Genomic DNA, 21,950 nt, shown 5'->3' with positions numbered 1-21,950 from the left:
GTCATCATCTAACTGGAGGTGCGTGAGTCATATCATCGTCTACATCCACACACTCACCTCACCTCCCTAAACCAGGCTCTTCCCGCTTGTACACAAACCCACCCTCTTATGAGCTTTCACCGTACAACCATCAACAGCACAAACACCGAAGGCACACAGTGCAACCCACCGCAGAGGAATAGTAACCCAAACCCGCTAACACACCATCTCGTAACGCCAACGATTGCCAAATATTAAAAACAGAGGGAGAGAGAGAGTGAGAGAGAGAGGAGGGGAAGAGAGAGAGAGAGGCCTCAACTCAGAAGCCAAAGTGCTTATCTTTCACCTTCTCGGTATAAAATTTTCACACACAGAGATCACACTCAAAACCAAACCCTAAAATTAAAAAAATATTCAGACTGGATTTACAAAATCATCCCCAATTCTTCAATTTCCAATAAAATCTACCATTTCTTCTCTCAGATCTGTTGTCTCTTTCGCCTTCAAATCCCCCAATTCTTCCGTTTTGCAATAAAGATTGAGTTGGGGTTCTTGGGTTTCGCTCAATTTTCGAGCCATGGCGTGCGTAAAGGGGGTGAATCGATCGGCCTGCGTGGCGCTGGCTCCGGACGCGCCCTACATGGCAGCAGGGACGATGGCCGGAGCAGTGGATCTGTCCTTCAGCTCCTCCGCCAACATTGAGATCTTCAAGCTTGATTTACAGTCAGACGACCGTGATCTCCCGGTAGTGGGCGAGTCGACGAGCTCTGAGAGATTCAACAGGTTGTCATGGGCCAAGCCCACTGGATCGGGGTCGCAAGAATTCGGGCTTGGGCTCATCGCTGGTGGACTCGTTGATGGCACTATTGATATCTGGAACCCACAGACTCTGATCCGGTAATTGGATTTGAATTTGGCATTTGCTTTTGGTTACGATTGGGATTGAATTGAATGGATATGAATTGAGTTTTGCTTGTAAATTTCGGATTTTCTGTGGATTTGGATTGTGGGTTTTCTTTTGGGTGCTGGAACAATGTGGGAAACTGGAGAAGTTAACAAATTCTGTAGTTTCTTGGTGCTTGACTTTGATCTGAGTGAATGGCCTGTTTGGGGTGACGGGAAATGGGGTTAAGGGTAGCTGAAATTGTTATTTATTGTTCTATTGTGAGTGATTAGATCTCAATTTAAGCTGTGCTTTTATACCCAGTTCTTTTTTTTTTCATTATTTGGAGTGAAATGATATCTTGATATTTTCTTGGTTGCTGGAAGTCTGAATATGGAGATAATGTGAATTGGGATTTTCATGAATTCTATCTATGAAGATGAAAGCTTGGGCGTATTCTCTGGACGTTTCTGTTCATTATTTATTTTTGTGGTTTAGGTTCTTTGGAAATGTGTATATTTACTTGAAACATTTGCATTTGACTTATATTGTCAGTATATTTGTTAGTATTGCGGAACTATTTGCAATAATTTGAACCTCCTGTTAGATTTATTTGGTTTTGATCTTTCCCTTACAAAAATATGCGTGGAAATACATGCCCTCTGGTTTTGTGAAACATTATTTTTGTATTTGAGAAAGCATTTTATGGTATGCTTTGGAAATGCCTTATTTTTTGTTCTCTCTTATCCTTAGTCCGGAGGCGGGTGTAAGTGCTTCAGTTGGGCATCTCACAAGACATAAAGGCCCTGTAAGTTTTCTTCTTTTTCAGAATGCTTGTCTTTTTGGCGGTTCTTTCAATGCTTGGACATCTGATCATTATCTAGATTATTTCTCAAACTCTTAAATTTGAGTCTTGTTATTTTGTTCCAGGTTCGTGGTCTTGAATTTAATGCAATTGCACCCAATTTACTTGCATCTGGGGCTGATGATGGTGAAATTTGCATTTGGGACTTGACCAATCCTGCAGAACCCTCTCACTTTCCACCTCTCAAGGTTTGTGCTAATTAGTTGTCAGTTTATCTGAAATATTGCAAACTCTTTCTCTATAGTCTGTATTGTATTCTTTATCCTCAATTTTTGGTGTAGTTATCTTTTTGGCCACACTAATTTTTAGTTACTCTTCTTGCCTTGGAGCCTTTGATTTGGTTGTCATACTTCACCTTACAGTCTACGGTGAATGAGTTGCAAGTTGGATTTACTAAGCAATGTATAATCATAATAAACATAGAGAAGTGGAAAGGATGCAAGGTCCCTTTCTTCAAATTATTCTCATAACCTGTAGAGAGCATTGTTAATTCTGACCGTATTCCTTATTGTATAAGAGAAAGCCTATAATTAGATCCCTTTAGTATTTTCTGTCTCCATCTTTGCATGAAATGATTTTTCTCTATCGTTTTGTTCTTTATGCAGGGTAGTGGATCTGCTGCCCAAGGTGAGGTGTCATTTTTATCTTGGAATAGCAAGGTCCAACATATATTAGCATCCACTTCATTAAATGGGACAACTGGTGAGAAATATACTATTCTCTTTAGGTACTTGTTGTCTAGTAGTTTTATAACTTTTATTTAGTGTGAAAATTTAACATTTTGAATTTTTCAGTGATTTGGGACCTGAAAAAGCAAAAGCCAGTAATAAGGTGATTTGATTATTCTCTACTGTGAAGCTATTGTATTAAAATCTCAATGATTATCTGGATTGGTCATTTCCATTACCTAACTTGACATTGGTTGTCCGGCAGTTTTACAGATTCAGTTAGAAGACGGTGCTCTGTTTTGCAGTGGAATCCTGATATTGCCACTCAGCTAATTGTTTCTTCAGATGAAGATGGTTCACCTTCTCTTAGGGTAATGATACTGCAGTAATATTCTATTTGTTTAGTGGTCAAACGTTTTAACATTTCTGTCCATGCAGCTGTGGGATATGCGTAATATAATGTCACCAGTTAAAGAGTTTGTCGGGCACACAAAAGGTAATAAGACGCAAAAAATCATCTCTTTCTTGACGTACTACCTGTTAATGATTCTTTGGTGCCTTTCTTTTTGTTTAGGAGCAGTTTCTTTCTTTTGGTTTCATAAAGCTATTTTAACTCTAGTGCTAATTTCCATTGTTGTTTAACTAATTACTGGACATAGGAACAGATCAGAGATAGCTGTTTAAATATTCTTCTCTACAGCTTAATATGCTATGAGATTTTTGTACAGCCCTTCTCGATGTGGTTTGAAAATCAAACTGCATTCAAATATGAACACGATAATGAGTCTTATGAACCTGGAAGGATTTATGAAATTCAGGGAATGGCACATATTATTCATTTAATCAAATCCTCAAACTGCTAGTCTACTTGTCTCTTGCTATAGTAAACAAGCAAATCCATTTTGGTTATTGTTTGTCAGTAATTGTGGAAGTGGGCATACGAGAAAGCACAAGACTTTCAATGGGTCACCCGGATATCATGCCATTTTATGCGTGATTGTACATGATTAGTGACTTTTTTAAGATACATCTTTGAGGCTGTGTTAAGTAGTACACAAGTTTCCCCATTATGTTTCTATTTATGCTTTTAGGAATTGTTGTGTCAACCTCATAATCCATGTGGTTGAACTTGCGTTCAGTTTGACAAGATTGTTATTTTTGTAACTCAAAAGTACCGTATTAATGATATTATTTTGATCCGAAGTTAATTGGATATGCTTATGATTATGTTACGTACACATCTTGCCCCAGGTGTAATTGCAATGTCTTGGTGTCCGAATGACAGCTCTTATCTGCTTACATGTGCCAAGGATAATCGAACTATTTGCTGGGACACAGTTTCTGCAGAGGTATGGTCTTTACCTGCTCATCAAGGAGGCCAATATTTTTCATTGTGCACCTTGTCTACACTTTAATTTCTCCTGTACTTTTGGTTTCAGTATCATTGTCTTGACTGTGGGGTTGTTTTTTGTAATATATTGGTTCAGATTGTATGTGAATTGCCGGCAGGCACCAATTGGAATTTTGATGTGCATTGGTATCCAAAAGTACCTGGAGTGATATCGGCATCTTCATTTGATGGAAAAATTGGAATTTACAATATTGAGGTATAGTGAGGTTTTTATTATATTTCTGAATTATTGTACCTGCACAAGTATTGAAGAATCATGGGGTGCAAGGAATGTGAAATAGGTTGAAAGAAAACTCTACATATGCTTTGTTGCTTGCTTTTGTTTATTAAAAAAAACTTAGTTGTGGTATCTGATATGTAGATGGGTAAAGTAGCAAAATGTTAGGTGATCTGTTAAACTGGCAATGGGCGAACCCCAATTTTTAGTGAATGCTTGTGCTAAAATCCACGATTTATAATTATTATATATACACAACAAATTTTATGTTTGATTACTATTACTGCATTATCAAACTGAGGATCACAATTTGTACGAGACACTAGGCGCATGTATCCTGTTATTATGTAATTTGGAATACCTTCCAGCTACAAGACCACTACATTTACTGTTATTTTATAAACTGCACATATATGGTGTGCGCGTCCTTGTGTTTATGTTACTTCATGAACTTATCATGTTTTAAATTTCTTCTATGCTTTTATATTTTTCTCACAGGGTTGCAGCAGATATGGAGTTGGGGAAAGTGATTTTGGTGCAGGTAATGCGCAATTAATTAGCCATTGCATAGTAACATATTGGGGTTCTATTTAAAAAACTGAACTAAAAAAACTATGATCCTTCTTTAAAACACACAAATTTTCAAATACTAGATTTTTTTATTAAAAAGGTCGTTTGGTATGGAACTTGAAACCTTTTTTGTATATCTTTAGTGAAGGAAACTGTTTTAAATCTTAAATATTAAGGAGAAAAAAAAAACCCGGATCTAACAGCCGAGAAGAGTGAAACTGACCACAGTTCACAGAAAACGGAAAAGAAGGAAAAAAGGAGAGAAGGGGAAAGTGATAAAAATATTGCAAAGAATGTAGTGGAACAAGAAAATGGAAAAGCAACTAGAAACTCCTACTGCAGAAGAGTGTGAAACTAGTGCTTGTTTGCAGAGCCAATGATAATCAAGAGCAGAAAGAGATGGAGAAGGGACTGCGAGGAGAAAGGATTCGAGAGGTAGAAAGAGTGGCTGGATTGAAAACTCAGAAACCTAACTTTTTTGAGTTTTTAAAAAGTGAGTTTTTTTGAGTGAGTTTTTAGTTTAGAGTTTTTGAAAATGGGTTGAGCAAACAAGAGTTACGAGCTTGGGACTCAAAAATTGTTGAGTTTAAAAAGTTGGATACCGAACATGCCTAAATATTGCCTTGACAATTTTAGTATTTTCTTTTTGGGTTGCTGAACACTGTTAACAACAGCACTTCATTGGCTGTTTTTTTTCTCTGTTTCTTTTTGTACATAGATTATCTCTTACAGCACACAATAAAGTTTGGCTATATGTTTCTTTTGGATTTTAGGTGGGAACGTTTTTAATTTGTACAGAACAGTAGATCTGCTGTGTTCCAAAATTTCATTTGTTATCCTTTCTTTTCAGGACCTCTGAGAGCTCCGAAATGGTATAAGCGCCCAGTTGGGGCATCTTTTGGCTTTGGAGGCAAGATTGTGTCCTTTCAGCATACTTCTGCTGGTTCGGAGGTAGACTTTATTGGTGTGCCCCTTGTGTCTTCTGCAATGATGCATTTTAGAGTTCATTTTCCTCCCTTGTGTCCAGGTTTATGTACACAGCTTGGTTACTGAACACAGTTTGGTGAATCGCTCATCGGAATTTGAAGCTGCAATCCAAAATGGGGAAAGGCATTTACTTCGAGCCTTGTGTGAGAAGAAATCACAGGAGTCTGAGTATGCCATTTACCAGAAGAATAACTTTTTATGAGCTCTGCGAGAGTTAATATCTCTTGAAAATTAATTCTCCTGTCATGGTTAACATCCTCTTTTACTTCTGTTTGCATGATTTTTTTGGGCAGATCTGAGGATGACCAGGAAACATGGGGTTTATTAAGGGTTATGTTTGAAGATGATGGGACTGCAAGGACGAAACTGATCACACATCTTGGTTTCAGTATGCCCGAGGAAACAAAAGAAGATGTTCCAGAGGATCTATCACAGGAAGTCGATGCACTTGGGCTTGATGATACTATAACTGATAAAGGGGGTCTTGGGAGTGATAAGGAAGCCACCATCTTTCCTTCTGATAACGGAGAAGATTTCTTCAATAATCTTCCTAGTCCTAAAGCTGATACTCCTGTGTCAACCTCTGGTGACAAATTATCTGTGGGGGATACAATTCCTGTTATGGAACAAATGGAACAAGAGTCTGATGGACTGGAGGAGAGTGCTGACCCATCATTTGATGAATCTGTTCAACATGCTTTAGTTGTAGGAGATTATAAGGGCGCTGTTGCAAAATGCATTTCAGCAAATAAAATAGCTGATGCTTTAGTTATTGCTCATGCTGGTGGTTCTTCATTGTGGGAGAGCACGCGGGATCAGTATCTTAAGATGAGCCATTCGCCTTACCTTAAGGTATTTAAAATCTACTTTCTTAAAAGGCTCGGAACACTTCCTATTTCATATTTTATAATATTTGTAACTTGTTGAAAAGATGTGAAAGATTGATTGTACCATGTCTTTTAAGTTTTCCCATAATTTAGGCTTAACATGACTACTTCCTACATTCAGATTGTTTCTGCAATGGTGAGCAACGATCTCTTGAGTCTTGTCAACACCAGGCCTCTAAAGTTCTGGAAAGAAACACTTGCTCTTCTGTGTAGTGTAAGTTTCCCAGCTCCTCAAAATGTTAATGCTGTGATGCACTGTGCCATTGTAAATTGTAAATGAGGTGTTTTTGGTTATTTGGCTCATTACTGTTCCCGACTCACCCTAAACTGTGCTCTTAATAGCTGTATCATAAGAGAATACCATGAACAAGTCAACTTTGAAATTTGTGTATCCACCTATTGATTTATGTTTTTCTATGTTTCTTGAATCAACAGTTTGCATCCAGAGACGAGTGGACTGTGCTTTGTGATACACTTGCTTCCAAACTTGTGGCTGCTGGTAATACGCTGGCGGCAACTATTTGTTATATATGTGCGGGAAATATTGATAAAACCGTAGAGATTTGGTCAAGAAGTCTGACCACTGAGCATGAGGGGAGATCCTATGTCGACCTCCTCCAGGTAATTTTTCATTTAGACAGTCATGTTCTTCTTGGCCATGAGGTTTAAATGTGTTTTTTTTGGAGAGAGAAAGAGGTTAAATATGTTTTGTTATTTGGTTTAGGAATTAATGGAGAAGACAATTGTCCTTGCCTTGGCATCTGGGCAGAAGCGGTTTAGTGCATCTTTGTGCAAACTTGTTGAGAAATACGCCGAAATTTTAGCTAGTCAAGGCCTTTTAACAACAGCAATGGAGTACCTAAAACTCTTGGGTTCTGATGAGTTGTCACCTGAGCTTGTTATCTTAAGAGATCGTATTTCTCTTTCAACAGAACCTGGTATGTGCATCTTAAAAAGTTACTGAAGTGACGTTTTAATATATGCATTTTTGTATGTTGCAGATTGCGATCAATGACAATTAATCTTATCAAAGTTAATACTGGTAGTCGATATTTTATTTAGTTCAATATGCATAAAATACGATGGTTAAAGCTCTTAAAATTTCAAAAGCTTCTTTCTTGTCACCTGCATTATTTATTTCCTCCCCATGTTATTTGTTGTGTTATTGCAGTAGAAAAAGTTGCCAAGAATGAAACATTTGGAAACCAACCTGCAGCAAGTGGGCCTGTATATGCGGCTGATCAGTCTACTTTTGTGGGGGCCTCTCCTCCATATTATCAGGTGTTCATAAAGTTTTACGTTGCCCTTTTTTTTATTTGTCGTTTGTTGCCAAATCTGTTGCCTCGATGTGGATTGACCTTTTATTTTCTCTCTTTAAATGGTTAGGAAACAGTGCCATCACATTTGCAATCAGGTGTTCCTGTAAGTCCTTATGGCGAGAGCTACCAAGAACCTGTGAATCCTTCGTATGGAAGAGGAGGATATGGCCCTCCTGCCCCGTATCAGCCTGCATCCCAACCCCTGATGTTTCTTCCTAACCAACCACCTCAGGTTCCACAGGTAATTTATTCTTATTTGGGGTCTTTATAAGCATGATTAGTTTGTTTTCTTTATGAGTATGCTATAACATACTTTTACCACGAAAAGTATATTCTTGGAACCAGTGTCCAACTGAAATTACATTCTTAGAAGTAGAGCCAATGTGTATTCTTGTTTTTTTTTTTTGTCAAATGATAGATTTGTTAGATTAGATGTTGGATTAGGGAGCCAACGGGGTTCAAACCCACGCCATGGTGCAAGGGCAACACTCCTCTCCAACACTGGTAGAGGGCCACTTGCCAATGTGTATTCTTGTTGCTCAAGGGTTATTAGGATTTTCATATTTGATAAATTGCAGGTGCCACAAAATTATAAAATTGTTCGTTACAGCCTTCAAACATGCACTTGTTATTTTAATGATTATCTGAAATTTAGCTGTTAATCACACTTGGACATGAAATCCTATTTGTAATTAACTTTTAGTTATTGAGAAGTTACTGGTCACTTCCCACATTTTTCATTGTTCAAGGATCTGATTCATTGGAATCTCCATGGTGTACTTTTAGGAGAATTTTTCCGCACCTCCCGTTTCCTCTCAGCCCGCAGTAAGGCCCTTCATTCCTTCAACTCCTCCTGTGCTAAAAAATGTGGAGCAATATCAGCAGCCAACATTGGGTTCTCAGTTGTATCCTGTCTGTATATCTTCGTTTGATGTCAAATTAAGTATCAGAAATCATGTCCATGACTGTTTTTCTAAGTTTTTTCTTGGTGGTGTTTCAGACTTTCCAACCTATGCAACCGGTGCCTGGTTCAACTGCTCCTCTTCAATCACAAGTCGCTCCAGTTCCTGTAAATAAACCACATGTTGTAGCTCCCTCTGTTCCTCCAAGAGGATTTATGCCAGTTACTAATCCAGGAGTTGTTCAGGGGCCTCATGCGGGTTCACTGGAGCCACCTAGTCCTACTCACCAAGCTCCAGCTCGTACTCCTGTGGCAGTAGCAGCTCCACCACCCACCATACAGACAGTTGATACATCCAGTGTTCCTGGTAATTCAAGATTTCTTTTTGTCTTTTGGAAATTTGCTAACTTCTCTCCAGAATTGTCTTGCTCTGTATATCAGTTTAACTTGTGCAGTTTTAAATTATGAAGCAAGCTTTGTGTTGTAATTTTCTCTTGGTTGTAGTTCCCTCAGTTTCAAACTTAGAAATAGAGGAATACAGACAAAATTAGAGGCCATGAAATATATAGCATGCAATTAGTGTAATATGCTGGTAGGATTGCAATATTTTGAATTGCAGTATTTGCTAAATAATAAGGTGCGGATCCTTTAAGGTATTGAGATCTTGATGACATGAGAATTTTGGAAAACTGACAATAAGGACATGAGAATTTTGGATCACTGTGATCACTGCAAGCATGAGTGGTTATGGACAAATTGCATTGATATTCATTTGGATGATGAAGACAAGTATTATGGGTGGAGGTAATTACGAGATATATGATAAAAGTACGACTTGGAACAAAAGTATTTTCCAGTTTCAGATTGGTAAGGAAGAGGATTTGTGCAGTTGACTCCAATTATAGTTGAGAGAACTACAACTGTAATTGAGTTCTAATTAGGTTCTGTGTAATAGAGGGTCCAAAATTGAGTTCTAATTAGGTTCTGTGTTTGTTAGGTATTATATAGTGTAGGCTGCTTCCCTATTTTAAAATTAAAATCGACCTGACCTGAATGGTGGACTCCTTACACTATTTGGGCTGTCCTCTTGTCTGGCATGCGATTGTTGGCCAAAAGTAGTAGAGGGAATGAAATATTTGTACAGAGCGCAGTTAGTCGAGTGTTTGTATTGCAGTTAATATCATGGAATGGCCTAAATCTTGAACTGGGATATGGTCTACGAGGCGTTTTGACATCTAGACGTTAGTGTTAATTGTGTATTTAAACAAGTACAACAGTTAGGAGTCTGCTGTTTATATTTTCATGTGTGTGTGGGCTCTGTAAGATATTATCCTTCATTTTGCGGTTCCCTATTTGTCACATAGAATTTCCAACCTATGGTTATGTGACAATCTTTGCTTATTTGTGGATAATGTGGTACAGCCCATCAAAAATCGGTAATTACAACATTAACAAGACTTTTCAATGAGACATCGGAGGCGCTGGGAGGTGCACGTGCAAATCCCGGTAAGAAGCGTGAAATAGAAGACAATTCGAGGAAGATAGGTGCATTGTTTGCCAAACTCAACAGTGGGGACATATCTAGAAACGCTGCTGATAAGCTTGTTCAGCTTTGCCAGGCATTGGATAATGGTGATTTCGGTACTGCCCTACAAATCCAGGTACGTTTATGGAAACTTCACTCTTATATTTTACATTTACACTATAAAAGGGTGATGTTTAGTAGGGGGCTCTTTCTGTTTCTGCTTGCTGTCAGGTGCTTCTTACCACTAGTGAATGGGACGAGTGCAACTTTTGGCTTGCAACTCTCAAGAGGATGATCAAGACAAGGCAAAATGTGAGACTATAAGTTACAAAGGCTGTGATTACCCAAGTTTCGGATTGTTTGGTTCCCAGAAATCTTTCATGGCCTTATCTGCACGAACACATGACGGTTTGTTTTCATGCATTCAAAAAGTGCATCTCTAGATTTTGGCTTCGGGATTTGATTAGCTTTGGATTAATTCTACCTTGGAAGGCAATTAGTGGGTTTGAAGGCAGTTAGAAAAGATAGTCGCCGCACATTAAAGGACATCTTGTTGACTCTTTCAGTTTGTTTTTGTAGTGCTTAGAAATAGCATTGATTTTTTGTTTTCTTTCGACGTTTTTACATAAATTCATAGTACGTTTACTAAGCTGTTCGAGCTTTTCCTAGTGATGTGGTAACATTTTGCCAATGGCATGAAATTGTACCCCCCACCTTTGTGTTTTTTTTATATGAACACAAATTAGAATGACGACTTCAATTTTGTCGAAAATGATTGGATGTGTATCGTTTATATGCTACCTTTTTTTCTTTCACAATTTGAGTTTTTTGTATTGGTTTGGGCACACGAATTTGAAGGGGCCTTTGATATTCATGTCAATGGAACCGCATTTGTCTGGTTTTTTTCTTCCATGGTTGTTCTGTGTTTTGCCCGAGTCTTGTATGATGCAAATTTGTATGGAAAAACTGACACCCTAACGTTGTTGATATCTGTATTTGGTGGACATTTTTGGTACACTGGATATCCTGTTCATGTCTGATGGCAGGACCAGATGTGGGAAAAAGGAACCTCGCTCGATCCGTTTTCTAGGGATCCTGTGATCTCATTCGTTTATTGTATATTGTGCGGTCAGTTTTCTAGGGATCCTGTGATCTCATTTGTTCATCGTACATCGTGCAGTTAGAAATCATTTCAAAATTTAAAATTAAATATAAATAGTACTTAAAAAAAATTGACCGTTTGATATATGATGAACGGATGAGATCACGGGATCCTTAGGAAAAGGATCTAGCAAGGAACCAAGTTCAACCACCCCAAGAACATAAAACTTTGCACACGCTAGGCCACAAAGATCCAGACCTCTCCAATTTTACAAGAGAAAATTTTAGTAGTACTCCTTCAAGATCTTTGAATTTAAAATTTATGACCATTGGTCCCTTAACTCGTCAAAATATGCAGCTATTCTTTTCGTCAACTCCGTTAAAACTTTCATCAAAATAGCTAAATCAAGGGGCAAATAAGGGAAACTAAAAATGGTCTCTCAACTTTAACCCAATTAGAGAAATAGTCCATCAACTTTAACCTAATTGGAGCAATAATCCATCAACTTTAATCCAATTGTAACAATGACACTTCGAACATAACTTGTTTTGATAGAAGTTCTGACAAAATTGACAAAGACGACTATAGCTGCACGTTTCGAAGAGTTAAGGGACCTATGATCAGATTTTTAGTTGAGAGAGTACTGCTCCAATTGAGTTAAATATGAGGACCGTGCTACAATTACCTCATTTTAGAATTTCAAAAAAGTAGAGGCCAAGAAGTGGGAGTAGCTGTAAAGACTTGACAAACGGATACCTAATATACTTGTTTCTGCTTGCTGCCAAACAGCTAAAAACACTTGCTGCCAAACAGCTAAAAACACAGTTCCTCTTCCAGGTTACGTTTTGAGTTCGAAACCGTGTTTGGGGAGCTAGCTAAAAGCGCTCCGGAATCTTTTCATCTTTCGAACTTCAGTTTGTCTTGTACTTGACTGTTTTATCCAATCCAAAGGGAAACAAACAGCAGATATAGCAACGGCTACGACATAAAGAATTGTCACCACTAAAGAGAGTGTTTGGCAGCTGCACTTGTCCAGTCCTTTTTCTTGGACCACCACAGCACTGCTGTTACTGTACCCAGAAAATGCGTCATAAAAAATCTACGTTCTCCAAGGAAAACGAAGAATTTCTTTTAACCATTTTCTTCTTTATAGCCAGCGATATTTTTACTTTATGTCCGACTGAATGAGGGAAAAGAGGGTGCTCGAACTCAAAATGTAGTAGGATTAAGAAGAAGATTAACAGCCATAATAATAATGTAACAAGCGTTCTTTAGTTGTCACGTAATGTAGTCAATTAATGTAATCCAGAGATGTAGTACATCTAGTATTATTCGCAAATCATACAATTTTATGTATGATTTATTTACATGAGACTTATGGATGAAGAGTCAATGATCATTTGATTTCTTAGCACTTAGGGTGTGTTTACCAAATGAGATTAGAGTCAGAAGAAACAAAATCACACTCATCCAAACGCCTTCTAGCGTTTACTAGCATTTAGGGAATTAGAAAATAGTTGGAGATCACCTAATATTGGTAATCGAATGTCCTAAATCTTTCTAAATTTAATTACCTAGATGAAGGAATCTAATTCTAATTCCACTCTCATTTCAAACTCATTTTCAATTCAATTTTTCTCAATTTGATAGGAACTAGTAAATGAGCCATCTGTCTTTATTTTATTTGAAAAGGTCCTTATTTGTGGATGGATCCTCTTTGTGGAGATCCGGATGATCAATCAATCGTGTCTGTTTATCGTACATCATACGGCTAATTTTCGTTAGCTACTATTTATATTCAATTTAAAATTTAAAATTTAAAATATTTTTCAACCGTACGATGTAATATGAATACACATGATTAATTGATCTTCGGATCTCCATAAAGAGAATTCAGAGAAGATTCTTGTCCCTTGTTACATATGCCTATACGAGGCGATGATAAAGAAAGGGGAAAGAGATTAGGAAATAAAGAAGCTTTTACAAATTAAATTAACTGACAAGATTGGTACATTTTCATGATGGGTAAACAAGGCAACAGTGTGATACTGCAAGAGCGTCAAACAAGAATTCAAAGTGACATGATGATGGAAGTTGAGCCATTCCCTTTTAATATATTTCTTGGTGGAAATAATTCTTCCTTGTCGACCTAATGTCAAACCCATCTAGAAGCAACAAATTGTCTACCACGTACAACGTAAGTTCGTCAAAAAATATGATCAATCTGTACTCTAAAAGAAAATGGATGAACTCGTCCATCTAACAACTTCCTACGTGTTCTTGTGCAATTTGAATTTGCATGTGAAAAAATCCAACTTAAATCGTGATTTCAAATGGGTATTACTTCAAGTCAAAGATTAAGAAAAATTGAGAAACTAGGGGCTGGTTTGGTATTGCTGTGCTTTGAAAAAAAGCTGCTGTGAGAATAAGCGGCTGTGCTGTGAGAATAAGCGGCTGTGAAATAAATCAGCAGAGCGTTTGGTAAACTTTTTTGTAAAAGTACTTTTGAAAAAAAAAGCAGTCTGATAGTGGGTCTTTTCATTAAATGAGCACTGTAGCCCCGTGTGCTTTGAAAAAAAACCAGTTTTCCAAAGCTGCAAATAGCAGCTTCAGCTTTTTCCTTTGATTTCAGCTTATTCTGCAGCTTCCAAAATAAGCCCTTTTTTTTCAGTTTACCAAACACCTAAAACCCTAACAGCTTTTTTTCATAGGTGCTTTTTTTTTAAGCACCTCAGTCCCAAACTAAGTCTAGGACAAGAAATGAGTTTTCTTCGTGACTTATTCAACTTCAACCTTCAACCTTCAACTTGGACAAAAAGTTTGCTTCCCCAAAAGTATCTATTGCTTCCCTTGACACGCATTGAATCTAGTGAATTATCCAATTCAACCCATGACACCAATCGAAACCTAACAAAACAAAGCCGCATGCATAGACATCTTGAGCTCACAACTAAACATAAATCTCTTGGGATGCAAACAACACTTGAATCTTAAACAGATTGCCTCTTCTTCTGTTTATTTGAATTTGAATACAAACAAGACACAACAAAACTCTGAAGGCATATGCAATGAGCCACAAAACATTATGCTAAAATCTTATCCTAGATTTTATCCTCGTTCCATTTCAAAACACTCGAGACTCAGCAAATCATAAGATCGCGGAAATTGGAACAATGCAGTAATATAGATGCAGAACTACCAAGAACAACAACGATATCACTTGCATCGACATTAAACAACCCACAAAGACGAAAAACAAAAATGATCGACAACTTACAATTGGGGACATCAGCAATGTACCCTTGACTGACATATCTGGGGTAATTAACAGCACATTACCAAATTAATGAATACACCATTAGAGCCGAGATAACAAAACCCGGAACAAATGAGAGACCAACAACAAATCTACATCAATGTAAAATTAGCAAGCAAGAAAGCTTACATGCCTTTGTTTTATTCACATAAATCAAATTTCTGCAGCAAGCTGTATACCAGCAGATGCACGGGAACTGCCGCTCACATGAGGCATTGCATCATCTCTCCTTGAACATGTAAACGACCTTTTCCCAAAAGAATGATTTTGCATCAAATCAGGGACTTGTTTCCCGTTACCAGGAGTTGATTTATTAATCCTGCCAATGTATCGTCCGCTACCAAATCTAGAAACCCAATTCGCTGATTTTGAACTGCGATCATCTCCATCTGCATTACCATGAAAGTCAGGCTCCCCATCAGTACCTGCCATAAGCTCCATCAGATTGCTACTAAACCCCAAATCTGAATAAACTCTCTGCGAATTCCTCAATACTCGCCTAGTCAACTTAGCTTCCAAGGCTTCCAAATTCTCTTCCCCAACAACCTCTTGCTTCGAACTCAAATGTGCATTCCTCGATTCAACAGGCCGCCCCACGGTCTCTACCATTGTACACGGATTGTTAAAACCATTCCACGAATGCAGGGGAACCAGTTTACTCAACCCGGTAAGCCAAACCACAACCTCCTTCATCGTTGGCCTACGCTCCCTACAAGACCTCACACACTTGGCTGCAATGACAGCTAATTGCTTCCTCACAACAGGGTCCTTAGGAGGTACAATTCGCGGATCATAAACCGTTATCAGCTTCCCTCGCTTTATAAGCGGGATAGCCCAATCCACAATCGAAGGCGGAGAATGCCCAACATCTATAGCCTTCCTACCACTTAAAATCTCCAACAACAAAATCCCAAAACTAAAAACATCAGTTTTAGTACTCAAATTGTCAGGGGTCACATAGCAAGGGTCCAAGTACCCCATCGTCCCCGCCGGAGGGGTCGACCGGAGCCTATATTCGTCGAACAGGCAGTACCTCAGAGCCAATCCAAAATCCCCCAACCGGGCATTGTAACTACGATCAATCAAAACATTTGCAGACTTAATATCTCTATGAATTACAGGTGGGCTCGATGAATGTAAAATGTCAATTGCCTTGGCAGTTTGCAAAGCTAATCTAATCCTACGACCCCAATTCGGAGGCCGATTCGTACTCGAATGTAAAACATCGTACAGCGTACCGTTGCTCATGAACTCCACCACCAAAAGCCTGTCTTTCGAATCATTCGAAAACCCCAAAAGATTGACCAGCCTCGGACTCTGAATCTTAGACAAGATCTCGATCTCGTTGTCGACCTCGTTGGCGGTCTCCGGCGCAGAACACGAGTTGGGTCGGAGAGTCCGGCTGTGAGCTCTGGAGGGTCTTTTGATGGCAACTAGACGGCCGCGGAGCATAGCTTTGTAGACATAGCCATGGCTGCCTTTGCCCAAAAGCTTCTGTTCGGAGAAGCCATTGGTGGCGGCCACAAGATCACTGTAGTCGAAGTGTTGGATCTTGATAGGCTTTTCAGCGGTGGCGGTGGCGGTGGTCTTGGACGATGAGGTTTGGGAATTGGCGACGGAGATGGCTGAGTCAGCTCGGCAAGAAAGGTACCCCATAAGAGGAAAATCGAGATTTCAACTTTGTGTGTTTGTGTTTTCGGATGGATTGAAATGGAGAGACGAGAGTTTGGTGTGATGATATATTACGTGACTGTGATTATATGAAAGTTGAAGAACCAAAGTCGGTTGAAAATTGGGTTCCGTTGGCGTCGTGTTCTACGACTGTTTGTGTGGTGTCGGTAGTAGAGGCTTGGGCATGGGGTAAAGAGTGTTACTGACTTAGTTTTTATTGGCTATTAATTAATTTTTATTTTTTTTTTAAGTTGACTCTTCAAGAGTATTGGGCAAGAACCAGGGTTATACTGGAGTAAGGATTTTCGTCGGATTCTATTTGTGAGGATCATTGCCAGATCTTCTTTGTGAGGATTTTTTTCGTCGGATTCTATTTGTGAGGATCATTGCCGGATCTTCTTTGTGAGGATTTCAGAGATCTTAAAATCACATTCATTCATTGTACATCGTATGGTTAGAAATTATTGTAAATTTTTTTTATTTAAAATTAATTATAAACAGTACTTGATGAAAATTAATTGTACGATGTACGATTGACGGATATGATTATAGGATTCCCAAGATCTTCACAAATAGGATCCGACGAGGATCCTATCTCGTTAAACTGGACATGTGAAGAGCCATTGTATTATTTTAGTGTAGGTTAGATGTGACTTGTTTTTTGAAACAAACGATATTATCTATATCAAGGGGATGAGAGAGTGGGTTAAGTCTCATAATTGACTAGCAATAATATGGTTCATATTTGTCTTTGATGAGAATCGAATCTAATATCTTACTTACAAATGAAAAAGAATATCACTAGATTGTAGTACTAAGTGAGACGTTTGATATGCATTGTTAGAAATTGAATTTTATCACTCGAGGCTAAATTACACTTATGTCAAGGCTAGTTTTCATGCATCAGGTATTCTCTTAGTTGCAATGATGCAAATTTTGTTAGACTTGAGGCAACATGATTGTCTTATGGATACAATCTTAATAATGATATGTAGACATGTTCAATCAAGAATGTGGCTCAAGGTATTGTTTGGACTCTCTATTGTTTCATAGAGGCATGTGAGTGTACAATAAAAAACATGCTCTATGATTTAGGGTGGGATTTACTGTTAACACGTTTCCTCATGTGTGATAAATTTTCAAATCTAACACGTGAATAACTGAAATTGGGTGACGTGGAGCACGTGTGACCTTGGGCTTCTGTACAACCTATTGTTCTAATACCGTGAAGAAAGTTAAGGTTACACTATGAGAGTAGCCCAATTACGTATAAGCAAGGTCCATTTTGCCCATGAAATAGGATTCATTCTCAATATGCACTAGAGAGGAACCATATTCAATTGCACTTATAGTTGACTGTATTCCCTACTATTTTTCTTAGCTTGAGTAGCCATGATAATTGCTAGGTGACTCTCATGACTTGTAGAAGCTTTGAGAATTATTGATAAGGGCTCGTTTAGGAAGTGTTTTTAAATGACTAAAAGCATTTTAAAAAAATATTTTAAAAATCAATCCTTAGTAAAATGCAATTTAATTATGGAAGAAGCACATAACTGGTGTTCTTGCACGGCCACTTCAAGTGATTTTGGAACCCAAAAACATTCTAAAAGCGTTTTCAGTCATTTAAAAACATTTCCTAAACGAACTCTAAGTTCTTAAAAAAGGGAGAATAAAAAAAAAACCTTTTAATTTGTAAATGAATAGTAAGAGTTCTAGCCTCACTAATTAAAACCTAATAGATCACACATCCATAACTTAATTGAAAAACTAAATGGAAAATAATTGAGTTAAAAGGATGGATAAATTAAACCTAATAGAAGTTGGTAAATTACATGAGCATAAAACACTGAAATGGGCCTTAAGATTAGTTTCGATTTCTAGGCTCATTGAGCTTTGACCCAATACACTTTTAACTTGCGCATGACAACTTAAAGATAACGGCCCCAAAAGGCCAAGAATGGGCTAGGCCGATCCTAGGATTATAGGATCCTAAACTCAGTAAAGATTATATAACCTTTTTTTTATTTTTTATTTTTTTTATTTATAACAAACAATATTGTTTACATTAAGAGAGAGGGGGTGAGCTTAGTCTCACAATTGGCTAGCAATAATGTGGTTCAAATTCATCTTTGGCGAAAATCGAACCTAAGACCTCTCTTTTACAAGAGAAGAGAAATATCACTAGACCGTAGTACTAAGTGACATTATATATTATTTAATTGTATTCTAAATTAAAAAAATGCTAAAATAGTGAAATATATAAGAGTTCATATATAATGAATACATGGTCCCTACGATGGTCCTATATATATGTATCTCGTTCGATTTGAAGAGAAACATAGAAAGAAAGAGTAAGGAGCATATGGTAAAATTACATTATTTTATGCTTAGTTTGCCATTCAATTCTATCTCCTCCTCGCTAAATCTTGCGAGAAATTGTTCATCACATTAAACTCGGTAGACTAGATTATTTTATGTGTTTTATGTTAAAATAGTCGAAGACCCTCCCTTGACAAACGTTGGGTCACATTGGATATTCCATTAAAACAAAGAAGCATGGTTGTGAGGGGTCAACAAACCCCCCTAATTGATGTGGTTTGTATCGTAAGCATGAAAAGGAAATTAGGGTTGTAGATATTAGCGTAAGGGATGCTCTATGTATATATAACATCTATATTAATAACTCTAGTTGTTAACTTGAATAAGAAATTAAGAATTCTCAAACAACATTTTAAGTAAAGGGTGATGATATCCACACACGCATTTTTACCTCTTACATACTCTTCTCAATTTCAGCTTTGGGATTTGATAAGTTGAAGAAGACTGATGGACCAAAATTAATAAAAGTGTGTAATAGGTAAAAAGGGGTGTGTGGATAGCATTATCTTAAAACTAATAAAATTAAAAATAACCTTGTGATTGGTTAATTGTCATTTTTATTCCTACTTTTCCGTTTCAACTTATCCCTTCCTTCAACAAACACACCAACTATTCATACGTTCTAATTGTATTCCACATCACTTTTAAATGAGAGATTTTTTGTTCGATTCATATAAATGACAATGGCCTAATATATTTGTGTTGAGTTTGATATTTAGTAAAGTGGCTGGCGCATTGTGTGGGTTAACCCAATTCATGCACTCCTTAGAGTAGATTATCCCGTTCCTCTTAGATGTAGAATATCATTGTATTAAAATATATATAGACATGTAAATGGAGCAAATCAACCCTCGTCTATATCCAAATGCATTTATAATCAGATTATCAATCTAAATCGTTTTTGGATAATTGGATTTGACTTGAGAATTATATCCAAGCATCGGATTTAGATTAAATCAGATCATTATTAAATCTAATTTTGGACCTAAAACTATTAAAATATCACAAGTAGCTACTTTATTTATTAATTAGTAATTTCTAAATTAAATAATGAGACAATAGCAAGTGCATTTTGATTGCATAAAAAACTTGCTTTAATGTTACACAATAGAATATAGTATTTGTAAAATAACATAATTCCTTTCAATATAAAACTTAATCAATATGCTAATATTAGTTGGACGAGATCTACTTATAATCAGATTAATGAATTCGGATCTTATTGATCACATTGGGCTCGGATTGAATCCAAATCAAATCAAATTTTATATTTTAATTTTAAACTACGCGTGAATAGTTTATGGGTGTCACATGATTTCAAGAACATAATAACTCGTTTGTTTTTTAGATTTCTTTTAAAGAAAAATTAACAAAAAGTTCAAAAAAAACTTCATTTTTAATGAAAAGTCCTTTGTAAAGGTATAGTGAATAGTACCAAAGAAATATATAAATGTAATTTTTCTAAAAATAAACAATACTGAAAGTGTTTTATTAAAATTTCCTTGTTTTAATTGTTCCCAAATCATACTTTTGATAAGTCATAAAACCTAATTGTCAAACCTTCATCCAAAAAGGATACAAAAATAAAATAAAACAAAATAAACACAGAAGATCAGAGAGAGAGAGAGAGAGAGAGAGAGAGAGAGAGAGGGAGAGGGAGAGGGAGCAAATGGATGGAGATATGATTAACTTGTTGAAGGTATGGCTCTCAGTCTGTCTGTGTGTATGTTACTGCTATGCCACGGCCAAGTTCGTCCCCAAGGGTTTAACAAGACTCATTTGTTTCCTTCCAATTGTCTGCATCTTTCTCTACCTTCCTCTCCTCATCTCCTCCATACATCTTGCCGGCAACACATCTTTCTTCGTTTCTTGGCTCGCAAACTTCAAGCTCTTGCTCTTTGCTTTTGGTAAAGGACCTCTGGCTTCTGACCCATCAATCTCTCTCGCTCGTTTTGTTCCTCTTGCTTGCCTCCCAATCAAGATCCAACAAAATAAGAACCCACCTCCAAATCCATTAGCCAAACACAAAAAAACTACCAAAAGTGAAGGAATTCAATCCGTACAAAAACAAAATGGCCAATCCAAAGAAAACACACCTGCAGATCACCAAAACAAAGACAAAGAGAACCCTATTCCCCAAGATCCCAAGGTAGGCCATAAAATCCCTCTAAATCATGTCATAAAGGCTCTGCTTTTTGGAATTTTGCTACGTGCCTATGATTACAGTGACCGAATCCCTCCATACGCCATGTGGGTTCTTTATTCGCTGCACATTTACTTGTTCCTCGAACTCGTCCTAGCCGTGGCTGCAGCCCTGGCTCGAACCCTCCTGGCCACCGAGCTCGAGCCGCAGTTCAACGAGCCTTATCTCTCAACCTCGCTCCAAGAGTTCTGGGGCCGGCGGTGGAACCTCATGGTCACTGGCATCCTACGACCCACCGTGTACGAACCAACCCTCGGCTTCTCACGACGCGTCGTGGGCCGCAGGTGGTGGGCCCCGCTGCCCGCGGTCCTCGCGACCTTTTTGGTGTCGGGTTTGATGCACGAGATCGTGTTTTATCACATGGGAAGGATGCCGCCCACGTGGGGACTCACGTGCTTCTTTCTACTGCACGGAGTGTGTTTGACGGTTGAGATCGGTTTGAAGAGGGCGATGTCAACCGGCAGGTGGCGGTTGCCGAGGTTGGTATCTGGAGGTTTGAGCGTCGGATTCGTGATGGTGACCTCCTTTTGGCTGTTTCTTCCGCAGTTCTTTCGGTTTAGGGCTGAGATTAAAGCGTTTGAGGAGTATGCTGCTGTAGGTGAATGTTTCAGGAATCTGATTAGCCCATTTGTTTCCCGGGTTGGCTAAGTTTGGACACTTGGCATTTTTTACGAGAATTGTATCAATGAACAAGAAAATACATTTGTTTGCCTAATGTTTGTGGTTAGGGATGTACCCAAGTAGTTTTTAATCTTTCTAATATCTGATTGGAAGAGATATCAAGTTCGAATATCTGATTTTTTATTAACAAAACAACTCTTATGGATGTAAAATAACCGGGGTGAGATGCCCAAATTCAAATAAATAAGAATTTCACTAAACTAAAACTAAAACTAATCTCTACTAATTAATAAAACACTAATTGTCAACTAAAATTCTATAAAATTATTAGTTTAACTCTCTAATTAAAAAAAGAACATGAATAAGAAATATGGGGCAGAAATGTAATTTCACATAACCAAATTTTGTTGTTTTTTTTTTCAAAACCTCACATACATGTAATCCTA

At 37.7% G+C, this 21,950-nt stretch overlaps 3 protein-coding genes across 4 annotated transcripts; 2 read left to right on the top strand and 1 right to left on the bottom strand.

Moving 5' to 3' along the window:
* On the top strand, positions 1-10,984 carry LOC103412640 (protein transport protein SEC31 homolog B). Of its 2 annotated transcripts, XM_008351186.4 has the most exons (22): positions 1-876; positions 1,616-1,670; positions 1,793-1,915; positions 2,333-2,429; positions 2,522-2,558; positions 2,661-2,766; positions 2,834-2,891; positions 3,647-3,744; positions 3,883-4,002; positions 4,522-4,564; positions 5,444-5,544; positions 5,621-5,748; positions 5,874-6,432; positions 6,589-6,681; positions 6,903-7,088; positions 7,192-7,405; positions 7,639-7,748; positions 7,854-8,027; positions 8,573-8,698; positions 8,787-9,054; positions 10,110-10,348; positions 10,444-10,984. In XM_008351186.4, exons 1-22 carry the CDS (start codon positions 557-559, stop codon positions 10,534-10,536), a joined length of 3,348 nt encoding a protein of 1,115 aa, XP_008349408.2. In that variant the 5' UTR covers positions 1-556; the 3' UTR covers positions 10,537-10,984. The 2 variants fall into 2 exon arrangements, with proteins under 2 accessions (XP_008349408.2, XP_017181726.2); XM_017326237.3 differs by lacking the exon at positions 8,573-8,698.
* Positions 10,985-14,510: 3,526 nt separating this feature from the next.
* Positions 14,511-16,528, bottom strand: LOC103418578 (serine/threonine-protein kinase-like protein At3g51990). Its single transcript, XM_008356689.4, has one exon. The coding sequence runs from the start codon at positions 16,284-16,286 to the stop codon at positions 14,784-14,786; it is 1,503 nt and encodes a 500-aa protein (XP_008354911.2). The 5' UTR covers positions 16,287-16,528; the 3' UTR covers positions 14,511-14,783.
* A 3,190-nt stretch (positions 16,529-19,718) lies between these two features.
* On the top strand, positions 19,719-21,598 carry LOC103426999 (acyl-CoA--sterol O-acyltransferase 1-like). Its single transcript, XM_008365078.3, has one exon. It carries the CDS (start codon positions 20,350-20,352, stop codon positions 21,529-21,531), a length of 1,182 nt encoding a protein of 393 aa, XP_008363300.2. The 5' UTR covers positions 19,719-20,349; the 3' UTR covers positions 21,532-21,598.
* The last annotated feature ends 352 nt before the right edge of the window (positions 21,599-21,950 follow it).

Source organism: Malus domestica, chromosome 02 (genome assembly GCF_042453785.1).
Source record: "Malus domestica chromosome 02, GDT2T_hap1".
Taxonomy (NCBI): domain Eukaryota; kingdom Viridiplantae; phylum Streptophyta; class Magnoliopsida; order Rosales; family Rosaceae; genus Malus; species Malus domestica.
The sequence above is the reverse complement of the archived record's forward strand: the minus strand, read 5'-3'. Positions and strand labels throughout refer to the sequence as shown.

Coding starts and splice junctions, on each gene's coding strand:
- LOC103412640 (XM_008351186.4), top strand. CDS start 557: ATGGCGTGCGTAAAGGGGGTGAATCGATCGGCCTGCGTGGCGCTGGCT. Junction 4,565..5,443: donor GGAAAGTGATTTTGGTGCAG/GTAATGCGCAAT, acceptor CTTTCTTTTCAG/GACCTCTGAGAGCTCCGAAA. Junction 5,545..5,620: donor ATACTTCTGCTGGTTCGGAG/GTAGACTTTATT, acceptor CCTTGTGTCCAG/GTTTATGTACACAGCTTGGT.
- LOC103418578 (XM_008356689.4), bottom strand. CDS start 16,286: ATGGGGTACCTTTCTTGCCGAGCTGACTCAGCCATCTCCGTCGCCAAT.
- LOC103426999 (XM_008365078.3), top strand. CDS start 20,350: ATGGATGGAGATATGATTAACTTGTTGAAGGTATGGCTCTCAGTCTGT.